At 45.2% G+C, this 13755-nt stretch overlaps 1 protein-coding gene across 1 annotated transcript in view; it reads right to left on the bottom strand.

The window, feature by feature from the left end:
- The window catches only part of sh3rf1 (SH3 domain containing ring finger 1), a 101152-nt gene that overhangs the window by 34833 nt on the left and 52564 nt on the right, over positions 1-13755 (bottom strand). The window contains exon 5 of the mRNA XM_080431324.1: positions 7287-7649. Coding sequence (XP_080287450.1) covers positions 7287-7649 — 363 coding nt within the window. The remainder of the gene's footprint in view (positions 1-7286; positions 7650-13755) is intronic.

Raw genomic sequence — 13755 nt, 5'->3', positions numbered from 1 at the left:
TCCAATAACAAGATGGTGAAAACGGGGCCATTCTGCAACAACGAGCACTTTTCACATGGTTGCTGCTGCAAAGTATTCTCCTGACGCCGACACTTTTTGTACTTTCACTTATTCCACCGCCGAAGAGAAAAGGATGGAAGAACTAGAAAGGGGCTTCACAGGGATAATCGTGAAGGGGGGAGGGGGTAGAATATCGTTTTCTCTTTTGAGCGAGGCTGTGCCGGTTTCGGCACATTAACTTTTACGACCAATTTCGGCGGCGAAATAAACATGATTGAAAAACATCAAGACGACGCTTGAGAGAGAGAGAGGGGGGAGAGAGGGGAGGCTGAGAGGGGGGAGAGGGGAGAGAGGGGAGAGAGAGAGGGGCGTGTCCATCCCGTTTTACAGGGATGGACTTTTTTTCTGAACCCCTCTGGCAGCCACTCCGCTTCTCTTTTATCCCATTAACTCTATAACTGCCAAAGACGTTTATAAACGTCTTTGAGAAATTAGCTGTTGCCTGCCAAAGACGTTTAAAAACGTCCTGAAAAAAAAAAAAAAAAAATCTAAAAAGATTTTCTAATTATTTAGTATTGACACCTTTTCGATATTCCAAACGAATAAGGAGATAACAATTTCCAAAGATTTGCTGCTCCATCCACTTCAATGTTAAAATTGAAACGGACAAACAATTCACAATGTTTTTTGGTTTGAAACTACTGGTTTTAAGCTATTTTCAAACATCAAACAACACATGACAACAAGGTCAAATTGACCTCGTTGACATTTGTGAAACCACACCTGAATCTCATCTGTGATTAGAAATTTTCTGGGGATCAATCATACTTGAGAACAATATTTTGTGGCTATGCGAAAAGGTACCAAAATCGGTCAAAACCCTGGCAGAGGCTACAGACTGTTCTGAAAAAACTCTGGCAGGGTAAGAGTTAAGACCTGGAACACATCTGTGTCACTTTTTTGATTAGAGCTAAAAAGCATTATTTTACACTTTAGCTATTAAAAAATAGCAGATATACAAGCTCGTAGCGCGGCACCGAGTGCCGCGCTACGAGCTTGTAGATCTGCAATTTTTTTTAAATCGAGAAAATTTGTGCAAATCTTTGAATATGTATTCTTTTAAAGCGAACATTTTTTACTCAAATCTTTGCTTCTGGGGGGTCCCTGGAACAACATATTTTGAGATGGGTGTCCGCGGCCAAATACATATCATTTTGGGGGTCCTTGAAATGGAAAAGTTTGAGCACCACTGATATAGAAACATACGTCTTTCAGAAAACTTCTGGGATTTACAAGACATTTAGTAGAATCGGAACCTCAGGCCTCGATGGGTTAATATTGTTGTTGTTCTACCGCTATAGCTTTGAAGAAAAAGGCAACGTGAGAGTCCAGATGAGGAGCAGTGAGTACAGCAGCGCCCGGGGGAGACCTGGTCCTTTTGTGTCTCTTTGTTATTATTATGAAACACGGCGGGTCTATAACTCAGACGGATGGTACAGGTACAGTAGGGTTTAGAACCTCACTGGTTGCTGTCACTGGAGTCGAGGAGGAGGATCGCCTTACAGGCCCCTACAGGCCCCCGTGAGGGAGTTGAGGGCTTAATGCATTTAGACCGGGAACGCCTCCGTTGTCATTTTAAAGATTTCTTTTGGCTATTCAAAAACAGCAGATATACAAGCTCAAAAGTGCCGCGCTATGAGCTTGTAGATCTGCTATTTTTGAAAAATCGCGAACATTTTGTGCAAATCTTTGAATATATATTTTTTAAAGCGAACATCTTTGTAACTCAAACCTTTGTTTCTGGGGGTCCCTAGAACAACATATTTTACAAATGTTCGCTTTAAAAAGAAAAAGACATTCAAAGATTTGCACACACTTTCACGATTAAAAAAAATTAAAATAGCAGATCTACAAGCGCATAGCGCGGCACTATGAGCTTGTAGATCTCCCGGATTGAATGGGTTAAAAAGCCAACAGTATCCTTGTTAATAATTAGCCGAGGAACAGGCAACGTCTGGAGTGTTTTAAAGAGGCGTGATTATGTCCTCTCTCTCTCTCTCTCTCTCTCTCTCGCCCGCAGGATAGAGAGATCTTTTAATCAAGAGGATGAATCAAGACAAGTAGAATGAAAAGGCAGAGAGAGAGAGAGAGAGAGAGTTTGTATGAAGACAAATAAAACATGAAATAAAAGGGCCTTTTGTTGTGGAAAAATACACAAACTGTCTCTCTCTCTTGTCAGACACGGATGAAAGCAGACACCAGTGTGATGACTGCAGTGTCTGAACAGTACAGTATGAGAAGAGCTTCTGAATGGAAGGGGGGGGGGGGGAAAGGATATGTGAGGGCCAGTGGTGGAAAGTAACTAAGTACATTTACTCAAGTACTGTACTTAAAGGGATTCTAGGTAACTTCTTAAGCCTAAATTAAAAAATATTTATATATATAAATTTAGCATTTTTTGTCAGCCACTATATAATGATGCTGGGGTGTTTTCCTGCATTGAAACACAGTCCTCTTTCTGAAATCCATATTTTCCCTACTGTTTATGTTTTGACATCCGGGTATCCGGCTCTGTCCGGGACGTAAATGAAACGCACGCATGTGGCGTCCGTGCGCGTCCATGCGCGTCCGTGCGCGTCCATGCGCGTCCTTGCGTGTCCGGCGAGTTCCGAGTGAAACTGAATGGAACCGAGTGCAGCCGACAAAAATGGAACGGCAGCCATTGTTTTCTCTGCAGTGTTTTTACTTTCAAACTTCTTTTTTGAGGCGCGGAATTTACTTTTAAGATATCGTTTGGATAGAATTTATATATCATGACAGAGCCTATTTAAAAATAACAATTCAGAGAACCGGCAGGGGTGGGCAGTGACAAGCATTGTATCCGAATAAAGCAACCTATTTTCGGCATGGCCCGTTCAGAGGTCCCCCCTGCGTCACCCCCTGGTGGTCGGGGAAACGAACTGCTGATGAGGAGGGGGGGGGGGGGGGGGTGTTTGACAACAGTTTGTTTTCTTTTTTGGATCTCTGAAGTTGCCTAGAATCCCTTTAAATACAATTTTGAGTTTTTTTGTACTTTACTTGAGTATTTCCAAATTCCAATACTTTCACTTCTACTCCACTACCTCTCAGAGGCAAATGTTGTACTTTTACTCCACTACAATTATTTGAAAACTTTACAGAAGTTACTAGTTACTTTGAAGATTTTGATTATAACAAAACATACATTAACCACAATGGCCCTATTATACATTTAGGCCATTTGAAAATAGCCGATCTACAAGCTCACAATGTGTCGCGATGCGACGCATTGTGAGCTTGTAGATCTGCTATTTTCAAAAGATTTGTATACATTTTAAAACTTGTGAAATGGGACATTCTGCATAATGAGTATTTTTTACTTTTGGTAGTTTAAGTACATTTTGAACCCCAGACTTTTACTTGTAACAAGACCATTTCTATATTGCAGTATTGATACTTTCACTTAACTCTTTCACTGCCAGACTTATTTCAGACTGTGTCATCCCAGTGCCAGGAAAAAGGTGCATTTTTCCTCTGTTTGTTTCTTAACATTGAAGTGAATGGAGCAGCAATTTTTTGGATAGCGTTATCTCCTAGTTCCTTTGAGATAAACCAAAAAAAAAAAAGACCAAAAAATTTTTTTTCTTCATATTTTCGTCATTCCGTCATTGGCCATGATAGCCATAGAGCCATCGGACGGGAATTCCCGTCCGGGGCAGTCAAAGAGTTAAGTAAAACATTTGAGTACTTTTTCCACCACTGACAGTATGAGAAGGGCTTCTGAATGGAAGGGGGGAGAAAGAAAAGAGGAAAGAGGATATGTGAGGGCAACAACGTAAACCCACATCTGCCTCTGATAAGCCTGGCATGGTATACTAGCCAGCGCTGTCACAACATTACACTGTAAAATGCCTTGATTTATACTTGGTAGAGTGCCGGTGTCAAGCACACACAAAACGTACATTAATTATTGCACATGGTTGCTGAAACCTCTTATCTCCAAATTCTATTTTTATCAGGTTGCTTGCTGATCAACTACTCAACACTTTCTCGACACTTTTTCAACACTTTCTAGCGACCTTTTCATCATTGGCGGTCCTTCAATCCTTTAAGCCAATGGGGAGACTTCCAGAACAAAAAAAAAAGTGTGGTCGTTGCCACCAAACAAACTATTACATTTTTTTTATAATGGTCGTCGCCACCAAACAAACTATTGACTTGACTCCTCATACACAGACACACACACAGCACCGCCTCCAACAGCGATTTGTTACTCCGCGAGCGAAAGGGTACAGGACCACTGGTCCATTTGGTTCCATGCAGGGACGCTGGAGAGAGCTACCTGGTATTAACACATCGGGTGCCAAACACGGTCTGAACCGTGTTTGCGCAGAGTAGCGGTCCGGTGCCGAACACGGTCCAGACCGTGAAATATGTCTTTTTGTTTTTTTCGTTTTTCTCCACACGGGCGGGGCTAGAGCAGCTCTGGGAGTACCCATTGTGATCTTGAGAAGGATAGGCCAGATAGATCACCGGAAAAACAAAAACATGGCTGCCATCCACTTCCTGTCTATTTCCTTCTTTAAAACACCTATATCTCCGAATCTGTTTCCGGTGGGGAAAACCGGTCATGCGCGATGCGCGATCCCCCCCCATTGTAACTCGCGAGTGAAATGTTATCGTTCCAGGCTGTAGCCAGGGTCATCGCGCAACATGAATGGATGTTTTTTTTTACATGGATTTGCTCCTCGTGGAGTCTAGAGCTTTAAACAGCAAAGCGCAGTCAATGGGGAGAATGCTGGCACCAAACGTAAGTTGTTATGAAAAAATGCTGGCACCCAATGTGTTAAAAACAAAATAAAAGGACCTTAAAATGAATTCTGAAATAAGACAGGGAGCCAATGGAGTGCAGCTAAGACAGGAGAGATATGGTCTCGCTTTTTTGTGCCAGTGAGGAGACGGGCAGCCGCATGCCGGACCAGCTGCAAGCGCCTGAGTGCGGACTGCTCAACACCAATATAAGACCAGTTGCAGTAATCAAGCCTAGAAGAAATGAAGGCATGGATAGCCATTTCCAGTTGTTTAGGGGTGAGGTAGGCTTTTACCTTGGCCAGGAGTCTTAGTTGGAAGAAACTGCTTTTTTGGACATAATGAGGTTTCCACCCGACAGAGAGCATATTATAACTTGCACACACACTAAGCTCGTACAGGCAGACACTGATGCAAGAAGACAAGCAGCAGAAACCACAGTAGCGGTACAGTAGGTTCTCACTTTGACGTGGCAGGAGGGCTGCTAATTGTGTTTTTAACCACTTAAGCCCCCTATATACTTCTTCATACAAAAGAATGGTGGAAATAAATATCCGATGTACAAGCTCACAATGCGACGCGCTGCCCACGCGTTGCGATCTTGTAGATCGGATATTTCCCGGTACGTGCGCGACACCGTCCGGCGCATCGCTAGGTATAACTCAAGCTTATGGTCGCTGGAAGCAGTGGTGTAAAGTAACAAAGTACATTTACTCAAGTACTGCACGTTTTGAGGTATTTTTTACTTTACTGGAGTATTTCCGATTTTCAATACTTATACTTCATAAAAGTATTATAAGCTTTTAGTATTTTTTTGCATAAAAGCTGCGAGCTTGTACATCTGCTATTTTTGAATTTTTTTGCAACATCTTGAACGTGTTTTTAACACAAATCTTCTCTTCTAGGGGTCCCTTTTGCAAAACCTTTTCCAAATACATATCAGTTTGGAGGTTCCTTTCCTTGGCACGAAAAAGTTTGAGAACCACTGCGTCTCTAGTGCCTCTCGCCTGGCAGTCAGTCAGTCAGTCAGTCAGTCACACAGCAGCTGGGAGCTGTAGCCTTTTCTAAAGGGTTGCTGTGGAAACCTCGGGGGCCCGAGCTGTTGAGAGTTTTTTTCTCTCTCTCTCTCTTCCTCTCTCTCCCTCTCTCTCTCCTCTTTCGCAGGCGAGTGGAGTCACGCATCCGTGATTTCAAAACGCTTGGATGGAGCGATGGCCTGTTGGCTATGATGGGTTGTTGGGGGGGGGGGGGGGGGGGGGGGTTAAGGGAGAGGAGGGGGGGGGGGGCTCGGGGTAATTGCTGACAGTGGGAGAGAGCTGGAATGTCGACTCAAAAAAAACAAGAGAAACGAGAAGTGTTGCGGGATAGATGTGGATACCGCTTTATGAGTTTGCGTGACTTCTCTGACACAAGCCAAACAGGATGTTGACATGTCAGCTGTGTCTAGAGAGAGCGGGGGGGGGGGGGGGGGGGGGGACATGTCACCCAAGACGCCTTGATCAACAGAGAGAGAGAAGCGGTGGTATGCGTGCATCGGGGCGACGCACGGACCGCGGCCAACAAACAAGTTGGTGTCGAATCTGGAAGCGTTTTGCTCTCGAATGTTGTGTTGAAGAAAGTGTGTGTGTGTGTGTGTGTGTGTGTGTGTGTGTGTGTGTGTGTGTGTGTGTGTGTGTGTGTGTGTGGGGGGAGGGGGTGGGGGTAAAATCCTCACTTCAGGGAACGAAACAGAGATAAGCTGCGACGCGTTCTTGAGCTTGTAGATCTTCCAGTTTGATGTGCACCACACGACGCCGCAGCCAAGTTACAAAATCAGGGCCTTAAGGCTCTCTCTGGCAAAAAACACACCCGATTCATCACACGCCTAAAAAGTTTCCTAAAGCAGTGGTTCTCAAACTTTTTCCATGTCAAGGACCCCCAAAAACGATATGTATTTGGCCGCGGGCCCCGAACTCAAAATATTTTGTTCTCAAGGACCCCCCCAGAAGCAAAGATCTGAGTTACAAATGTTCGCTTAAAAAATATATATATATTCAAAGGTTTGCACAAATTTTCACGATTTTTCAAAAATAGCCAAAGTATAAAAGGTTAAAGTGGTTAAAATAATTATTGTGATGCTATATTAACACATTTAGCTGGGGACCCCCTGGAACCCCCCCCCCCCCCGGACCCCACTTTGAGAACCAACGTCCCTAAAGATCAACAGGGAGGGTATATTTTGTTGTTGCCCTTCACCAAGCTTGGCAGAGGGTAAAAATTTGGGGGCCGGGGACTAGAGTACGTATATATATATATATATATAGCTGCAATGCAGCAGCTATACTCCCTCCGCTCCTCCTCCACCCTAGTGCTGCTGACGCAGTGTGTGTGTGTGTGTGTGTGTGTACGTGTGTGTGTGTGTGTGTGTGTGTGTGTGTGAGTGTGAGTGTGAGTGTGAGTGTGTGTGTGTGTGTCCTCACCTGGGAGGGGGCGCTGCAGGAGAGCCCCCCGGTGAGCTCTCCGATGCGCGCGGCCGCCGTGGGGTTGCTGGAGCTGATGAGCACGGGCCCACTGATCTCCATGGAGTGGCGCTGAGGGGGCGGCGCCAGCGAGGGCTTGTGGGACATGGTGAGCGAGGTGAAGGAGTGGCGCTTCTTGCTGTTCTTCTTCTCGGCCGCCCGCTGCTGGCCCCCGCCGCCGCCGTTGCTCTGGGGCCCCGACGACGAAGAGGAGGAGGAGGAGGAGGCCCCCACATCCACAGTCGGGTCCCCAACCCCGCCGCCGACACCGGAGGAGTCCGACGGCTTGTCCAGCTCTATGAGCTGACGGGCTGCTGAGTTGAACTGTTGGAGGAGAGAGAGAGGGAGAGAGAGAGAGAGGAGGGAAGGGAACATAGAGTTAAAAAAAATCACACCCTGTGTGAAGTGGGCGGTGTCTTGCTAGCTAATCACAATACTGAATGGAGTCAACCAATCATGTACAAAAGATAAATACATTTATTGAAACACTCTTTATGATGGACGAAACCATAACTTGAAAAAAACAAACTTATGGTTTTTTTCAAGTTATGGTTGCTTATATAGGGCTATGCACATGTGTCATGTGACACTGGCCAATCACAGTCCTGAATAGACTGTGATTGGCCAATCACAGCGCAGGATAATTCTACAAATTTCCTGGGCCCAGATCACAGCGCAGGAAAATGTACATTTTTCCAAATCTCACTTATAGGGGCGGTTTCACCGCCCAATAATAGAGAGGGCACCGGATATCCCCTCCCATCCACTTGCATTGAATTGCTCACCCAGCACATGGGCCGAAATCACCCCTTCTTCCGGGTTGAGAAATATGATGGGCGGGGCCTATTTTGGGCTTCTGTGACACGTTTTGCGTCACATCGGTGCTCAACCCCCGTGCACAACCCCCGTGCACAACCCCCGTGCACAACCCCCGTGCACAAGCTCGTGCACAACCCCCGTGCACAAGCTCGGGCACAAGCCTGTGAGTCGAGGCCATTGATCGAAACCGTTTTAGCTCGTTCATGTACAGTGGCCCCAGCTGCAGTACCTATGAATGGCCAGCATGTCCAATGCGCTTCAATGCAACCACTGGGTTCTGGGGGCTTTGGGTGGGAATGACAGAGGAAGAGAGAGAGAATAGTAGTTGTTCATAATGATAATGCACCGGTTCTCAAATTGGGAGTCGGGGGATCCTTGAGGGGGTTCCAGCCAGGGGGTCCCCAGCTAAATGAGGAGGGTTTAAACACTTCAGGTTTATTCAGACTGGACGCAAAACTATCTTTCTAAATAGCTTGAATCGCGTCCTTTTGGTTGCTGGGACAAACGTGTTCATTCAGGGGCGGCAGTGGCTCAGGGGCGGCAGTGGCCAGTAGAGCGGTCGGATGAGGTCCCCAGTTCGATTCCGGGCTCCCCCCAGAGTTAGTGTGGAAGTGTCCTTGAGCAAGACACTGAACCCCTAATTGCTCCTGATGAGCAGGTTGGTGCATTGCATGGTTTCCTCCGCCATCGGTGTGTGAATGTGTGTGTGAATGGGTAAATGTAATGCACAATCTATGTACAGCGCTTTGGATAAAAGAGCTTTATAAATGGACTATTATTCAAACGTGGGATTTTCCCAGCTGGAGCACCGCTCGATGCGACTTCATGTCCGGTGGGAACGCTGCCCACCCCTGGTCCATACGAACACAGTTGGCCCGTGTTCGGGGGAGGGAAGCCTACAGGCTGCAGATGGGGAACCTGTCAGCAGGGAGGAGAAGGACGAAGGCTCTCCGTCCTCCCGGTGGTGGCTCCTCACTGGCAGGAGAGTCAGACGAGAGTCAACGGCAGTAGCCTGCCCTAGCCCGTCCCAATGGGAGCCCGTCCCAATGGGCTCCCATTGGTTCACCGATCTGTGCGCCCGCCCCCGCCCCGCGCCCCTCCTCCTCCCCCAATGTGCAGCATTGAGAGCCCTGACGTCAAAACATTTGGAGCGACGCCCACTGCACTCTGGTTGGTCGGGGAAATGAATGGTTGACTCCCACTTCCTATGCCAGGAAAGTCAACAGCTTGGTCCAGGCTCTTATTTTTGAGCAAAACGCGAAGGAAAATAAAAGCCTGGAGATCGAGGCTACAACGGCAGCGACAACACACAGACACACGTGTGGGGAGGAGTTAATTGGCGTAACGACTAAATTGGGAAGAGGAAAGTGAGTAAAAAAAGGAAAAAAAAGAAAAGGCGTGCGTGTCTCTGATTCACCCGCTGAATCAGATATGAGGATTAACATAAGTTCAACATCATCATCAGCGTGTCTGGAGCCTTGTCAGCGTTTAATGTCAACACCAGCCTTTACTCCTCCCGTCCACAAACAAGTGGGAAAGGTGTTTAACCCATTTAGTCCGGGAAATAATCTGTAATTTTTACATTTCTTTGGCTATTCAAAAAATAGCAGATATACAAGCTCGTAGCGCGGCACTCGGTGCCGCACTACGAGCTTGTATATCGGCTATTTTTTTCGGGAGGATTTGTTCAAACCTTTAAATATATATTTTTAAAAAGCAAACATTTGTAAAATATGTTGTTCCAGGGACCCCCCAGAAGCAAAGATTTGAGTTACAAATGTTCGCTTTAAAAAAAAAAATTCAATAAAAAAAATATATTAAAAACTATATTTTTCTAAAATAGCAGATCTACAAGCTCATGCCGCGCTATGAGCTTGTAGATCTGCTATTTCTGAATAGCCAAAGAAATCTAAAAATGACACAAATGAGTCCCCGGATTGAATGGGCTAAAAAAAAAAAAAAAAACGCACCGACAAACCAGAGAGAAAACTTTGAACCAGATTTGTCTTACTGTAAAGAAGCAGAGAACTGCTCTGAGCTACTTTCACCTTCCATCGTGTTGTCCTTATTTATTCATGGAACAAGAACAGCAGCAGCAGCAGCAGCAGCAGTGTGTATTATCCCTCACCCTCCACAGAGAGCACAAACAATTTAGTCTGTTATTCTGCTAAAAAAAAAAAAAAACGCTTTTCTGTGAAACACCCCCGACGAGATGTCGGGGGTGTGAGGGAATAGGGGAGTCACACAACATAAACGGCAGGCAGTGGTGGAAAGCATTTACTTAAGTACTGTACTTAGTACAATTTTGAGGTATTTGTACTTTATTTGGGTATTTCCAATTTCCAGTCCTTTATTTCTACTCCACTACATCTCGGATCCAAATATTGTACTTTTACTCCACTACAATTACTTGAAAACTTTAGTTACTAGTTACTTTGCAGGTATACGTTATTACATTAGAAAACATACATTAACCACTTTAGCCCTATTTTATACCTAGGCTATTTGAAAATAGCAGATCTACAAGCTCACAAAGCATCGCGATGCGACGCGTTGTGAGCTTGTAGATCTGCTATTTTCAAATATTTTAGTACTTTTACTTTTGGTACTTTAAGTACATTTTGGTGCCAATACTTTTGTACTTTTACTAGTAAATTTTGAATTCTGGACTTTTACTTTTACAGAGTATTTCTATATTGCAGTATTGGTACTTTTACTTAAGTAAAGAATTTGAGTACTTTTTTCCACCACTGCAGAGGTGTCACGAGAGAGCCTTGCCGTGTATCAGAGCACTGCAGCGAGCGGGGGAGGAGGAGGATGATGGCTGAGCAGATACCAGGTTCTGGCTGCAGACGAGGCTTTGGCGCAGGAGTCGTGTCAATGATGTTTCATTATGTATACGGATCACTGCTGATGCTTTGAAGCTGTGGTTCTCACACTTTTTCATGTCAAGGACCACCCAAAATTATAGGTATTTGGCCGCGGCCAGGGACCCCCCCCCCCCGGAAGCAAAGATTTGAGTTACTAATGTTCGCTTTAAAAAATATACTGTATATTCAAAGATTTCCACAATTCTTCACAAAAATAGCAGATCTCTGCTATTTTTTAACAGCCCAAAGTATAAAATATGGATAAAGGGGTTAAAATGGCTGGGGACCCCCCTGGTACCCCCCAAAGGACCCCTGGGGGTCCCCGGACCCCACTTTGAGAACCAACGCTTTGAGGAACACCTTTTCATGCCTCGGTGGTGGGGGGGGGGACGACGACGACGACGACGACAAAAGTGTCAGCAGACAGAACACTGTCACACAAAGTTTTACATTTATAGTTAACCTCATGAACCCTAGCGTTAGCCTGGTAAACCCTCCCTCCGGAAATCTCATTTCCATTTGATTCCAGGAGTGAGTCTGGCCTGATTGCCCATTGTGGGGGTTTCTAGTGGAATTACCAACTAACCGAGCCTATCAGCGTCGTCGCACATCGTTCTGTGATTGACAGCGACAGTTGGCCAATCAGTTGGCGAGTTCGAGTGAGCCCGAATGGCACCGAGTGCAGCTTGAATGCAGCCGACAAAACACGAACGGCAGCCATCTTTTCTGTCCACTATTTTCTCCGCTATTTTTTAACTTCAAAAAGCTCTCAAACTTCTATTTTGAGGCATGGAATTTACTTATAAGATATCGTTTGGATAGAATTTAGTTGTTCAACTTCATATATGTGGTCTATTAACACATTCCATGCCAGAGGTTAATATCATAATGTACTCACCAGTGCCAGCGTTTTATTGTTGTTTTTTTGTTTTTTTCATGTCGCCACAGACCTTGCTAAATAAGTTAAAAGTGCGCGTTCATTTGGTTCTAAACACACAGCGGATCTGTGAGAAACGGCCAGCGAAAACTGTTTCCAAATCCGAGCCGCCATCTTGAAGATACAGCGGATCAACGCTAAACAGTGATCAGCGAGGAGAAAAACAACAACCGAGAAAATCGAGTTTTAAACAGGATCCCAGACAGGAAGCGGATACGATCGAAAAAACCGGAACCCGAATAATTCCGTTTCCGGTCATCAAACCGGAAACGGAAATGGATAAAAAAAAATCCGAAAGTGCACCTGGAAAATTTTCAATGCGAATCGGCGGTTCGCGTAGATCTACGCGACTGGCACGCTGCGGCTTTAAATAGGTTCGCGTAGATCTACGCGATTGGCATTCAATGTGTTAATCATGACAGAGCCTATTTAAAAATAAAAATGTAGAGAACCGGTAGGGGCGGGCAGTGACACCCATGTATCCGAATAAGGCAACCCATTTTGGGCATGGCCGTCTCAAAAGTCCCGTTGCGTCACATTAGACTGGTGAACTGCTGATTGGCTGAAGGGGAAAAACGATCATTGGCTGAAGGGGTTGTCAGTCAACGGTATTACTCCCGCCCAACTCCAGCCCACAGCCAATATTGCAGAATGGGCGATCAGGCCAGGCTCACTCCTGAAATCAAATGGAAATGAGATTTCCGGAGGGAGGGTTTACCAGGCTACCCTAGCGTCCCTATTCTGGGCAAGTCGTTAATAAGGCAAACATTCGGACGGAAAGAGCAGATCTACAAGCTTACACGTCCTGACACGTTGTGAGCTTAGTAGACAGGCTATTTTTGCTGTTTGTACGTACAACAAAGTATATATAGGGTTTAAAGGGATACTTCACTTTCGGCGGGGGGAAACATTTAAAAAATATATTAAAAATAAATGAAAAAAGTAATGGAAAATTCATGGCCCCCTCACGCATTAGAGTGTCCTACTAATGTGTGAGGGGGCCTTTATTTTGCCATAACTTCTTTCATTTTTTTTTAATATATATTTTTAATGTTTATTTTATGTGAAAGTGAAGTATCCCTTTAAGTTATTACTGGTTAATAAGCGACAATCTGCCTTTTTGCTATGGCAACCAGACCACAAGCCCAGTGGATTGTGCCTTTATATTCCTACACTACATCTTGACTGTGTTTCTTTTTTTTCCTTCTTCTAAATTTAGAGTAGCCAAAAAAAATTTACCCCTTGTTCTCCCCAATTTAGTCGTTATGCCAATTAACACATTGTGTTCCATCCACTTACATTGATATGTTTCGTGCTGAAGAAGCCCTGCCGAGGACGTGCATGTAAACAAAGCGTGCGTTTCGAGACGGCGGAGGGTCCCGACTAACGCCTGGAACAATAATATTTCTAACGCGATCCTCCGTTGCAGAGTGATCGCCGATCGAAAACGGCTCACTTCCACCACGTTAAAAAGAAATAGGAGATATTAAGCTTTTAGTCAAAGGAGTTAACATTGGAGCGGACAACCGGAAGCATTTTTGACATGGATCCACATCCGGCCTCTCCTTCTTAGAGACTCCTTGGATGATCCCAAAGTTTCGTTAGAGCGCCCCCACGTGGGCAAAATATATATTTTTTTAAATTGGCCAAAAACGGTCCGGACCGTTTATGGCACATAACGCATAGCTTCTCAAAAACGTTTATGGCACACAATGTGTGCCATAAACGTCTCTGTGTTGTCACTGCTGTTGTACCCTACTGACTCACCTGTCAGTGAGGAGCCCCCACCGGGAGGGCGCAGAAC

Source organism: Gymnoscopelus braueri (genome assembly GCF_963280865.1).
Source record: "Gymnoscopelus braueri genome assembly, chromosome: 6".
Classification (NCBI taxonomy): Eukaryota; Metazoa; Chordata; class Actinopteri; order Myctophiformes; family Myctophidae; genus Gymnoscopelus; species Gymnoscopelus braueri.
The sequence above is the reverse complement of the archived record's forward strand: the minus strand, read 5'-3'. Positions and strand labels throughout refer to the sequence as shown.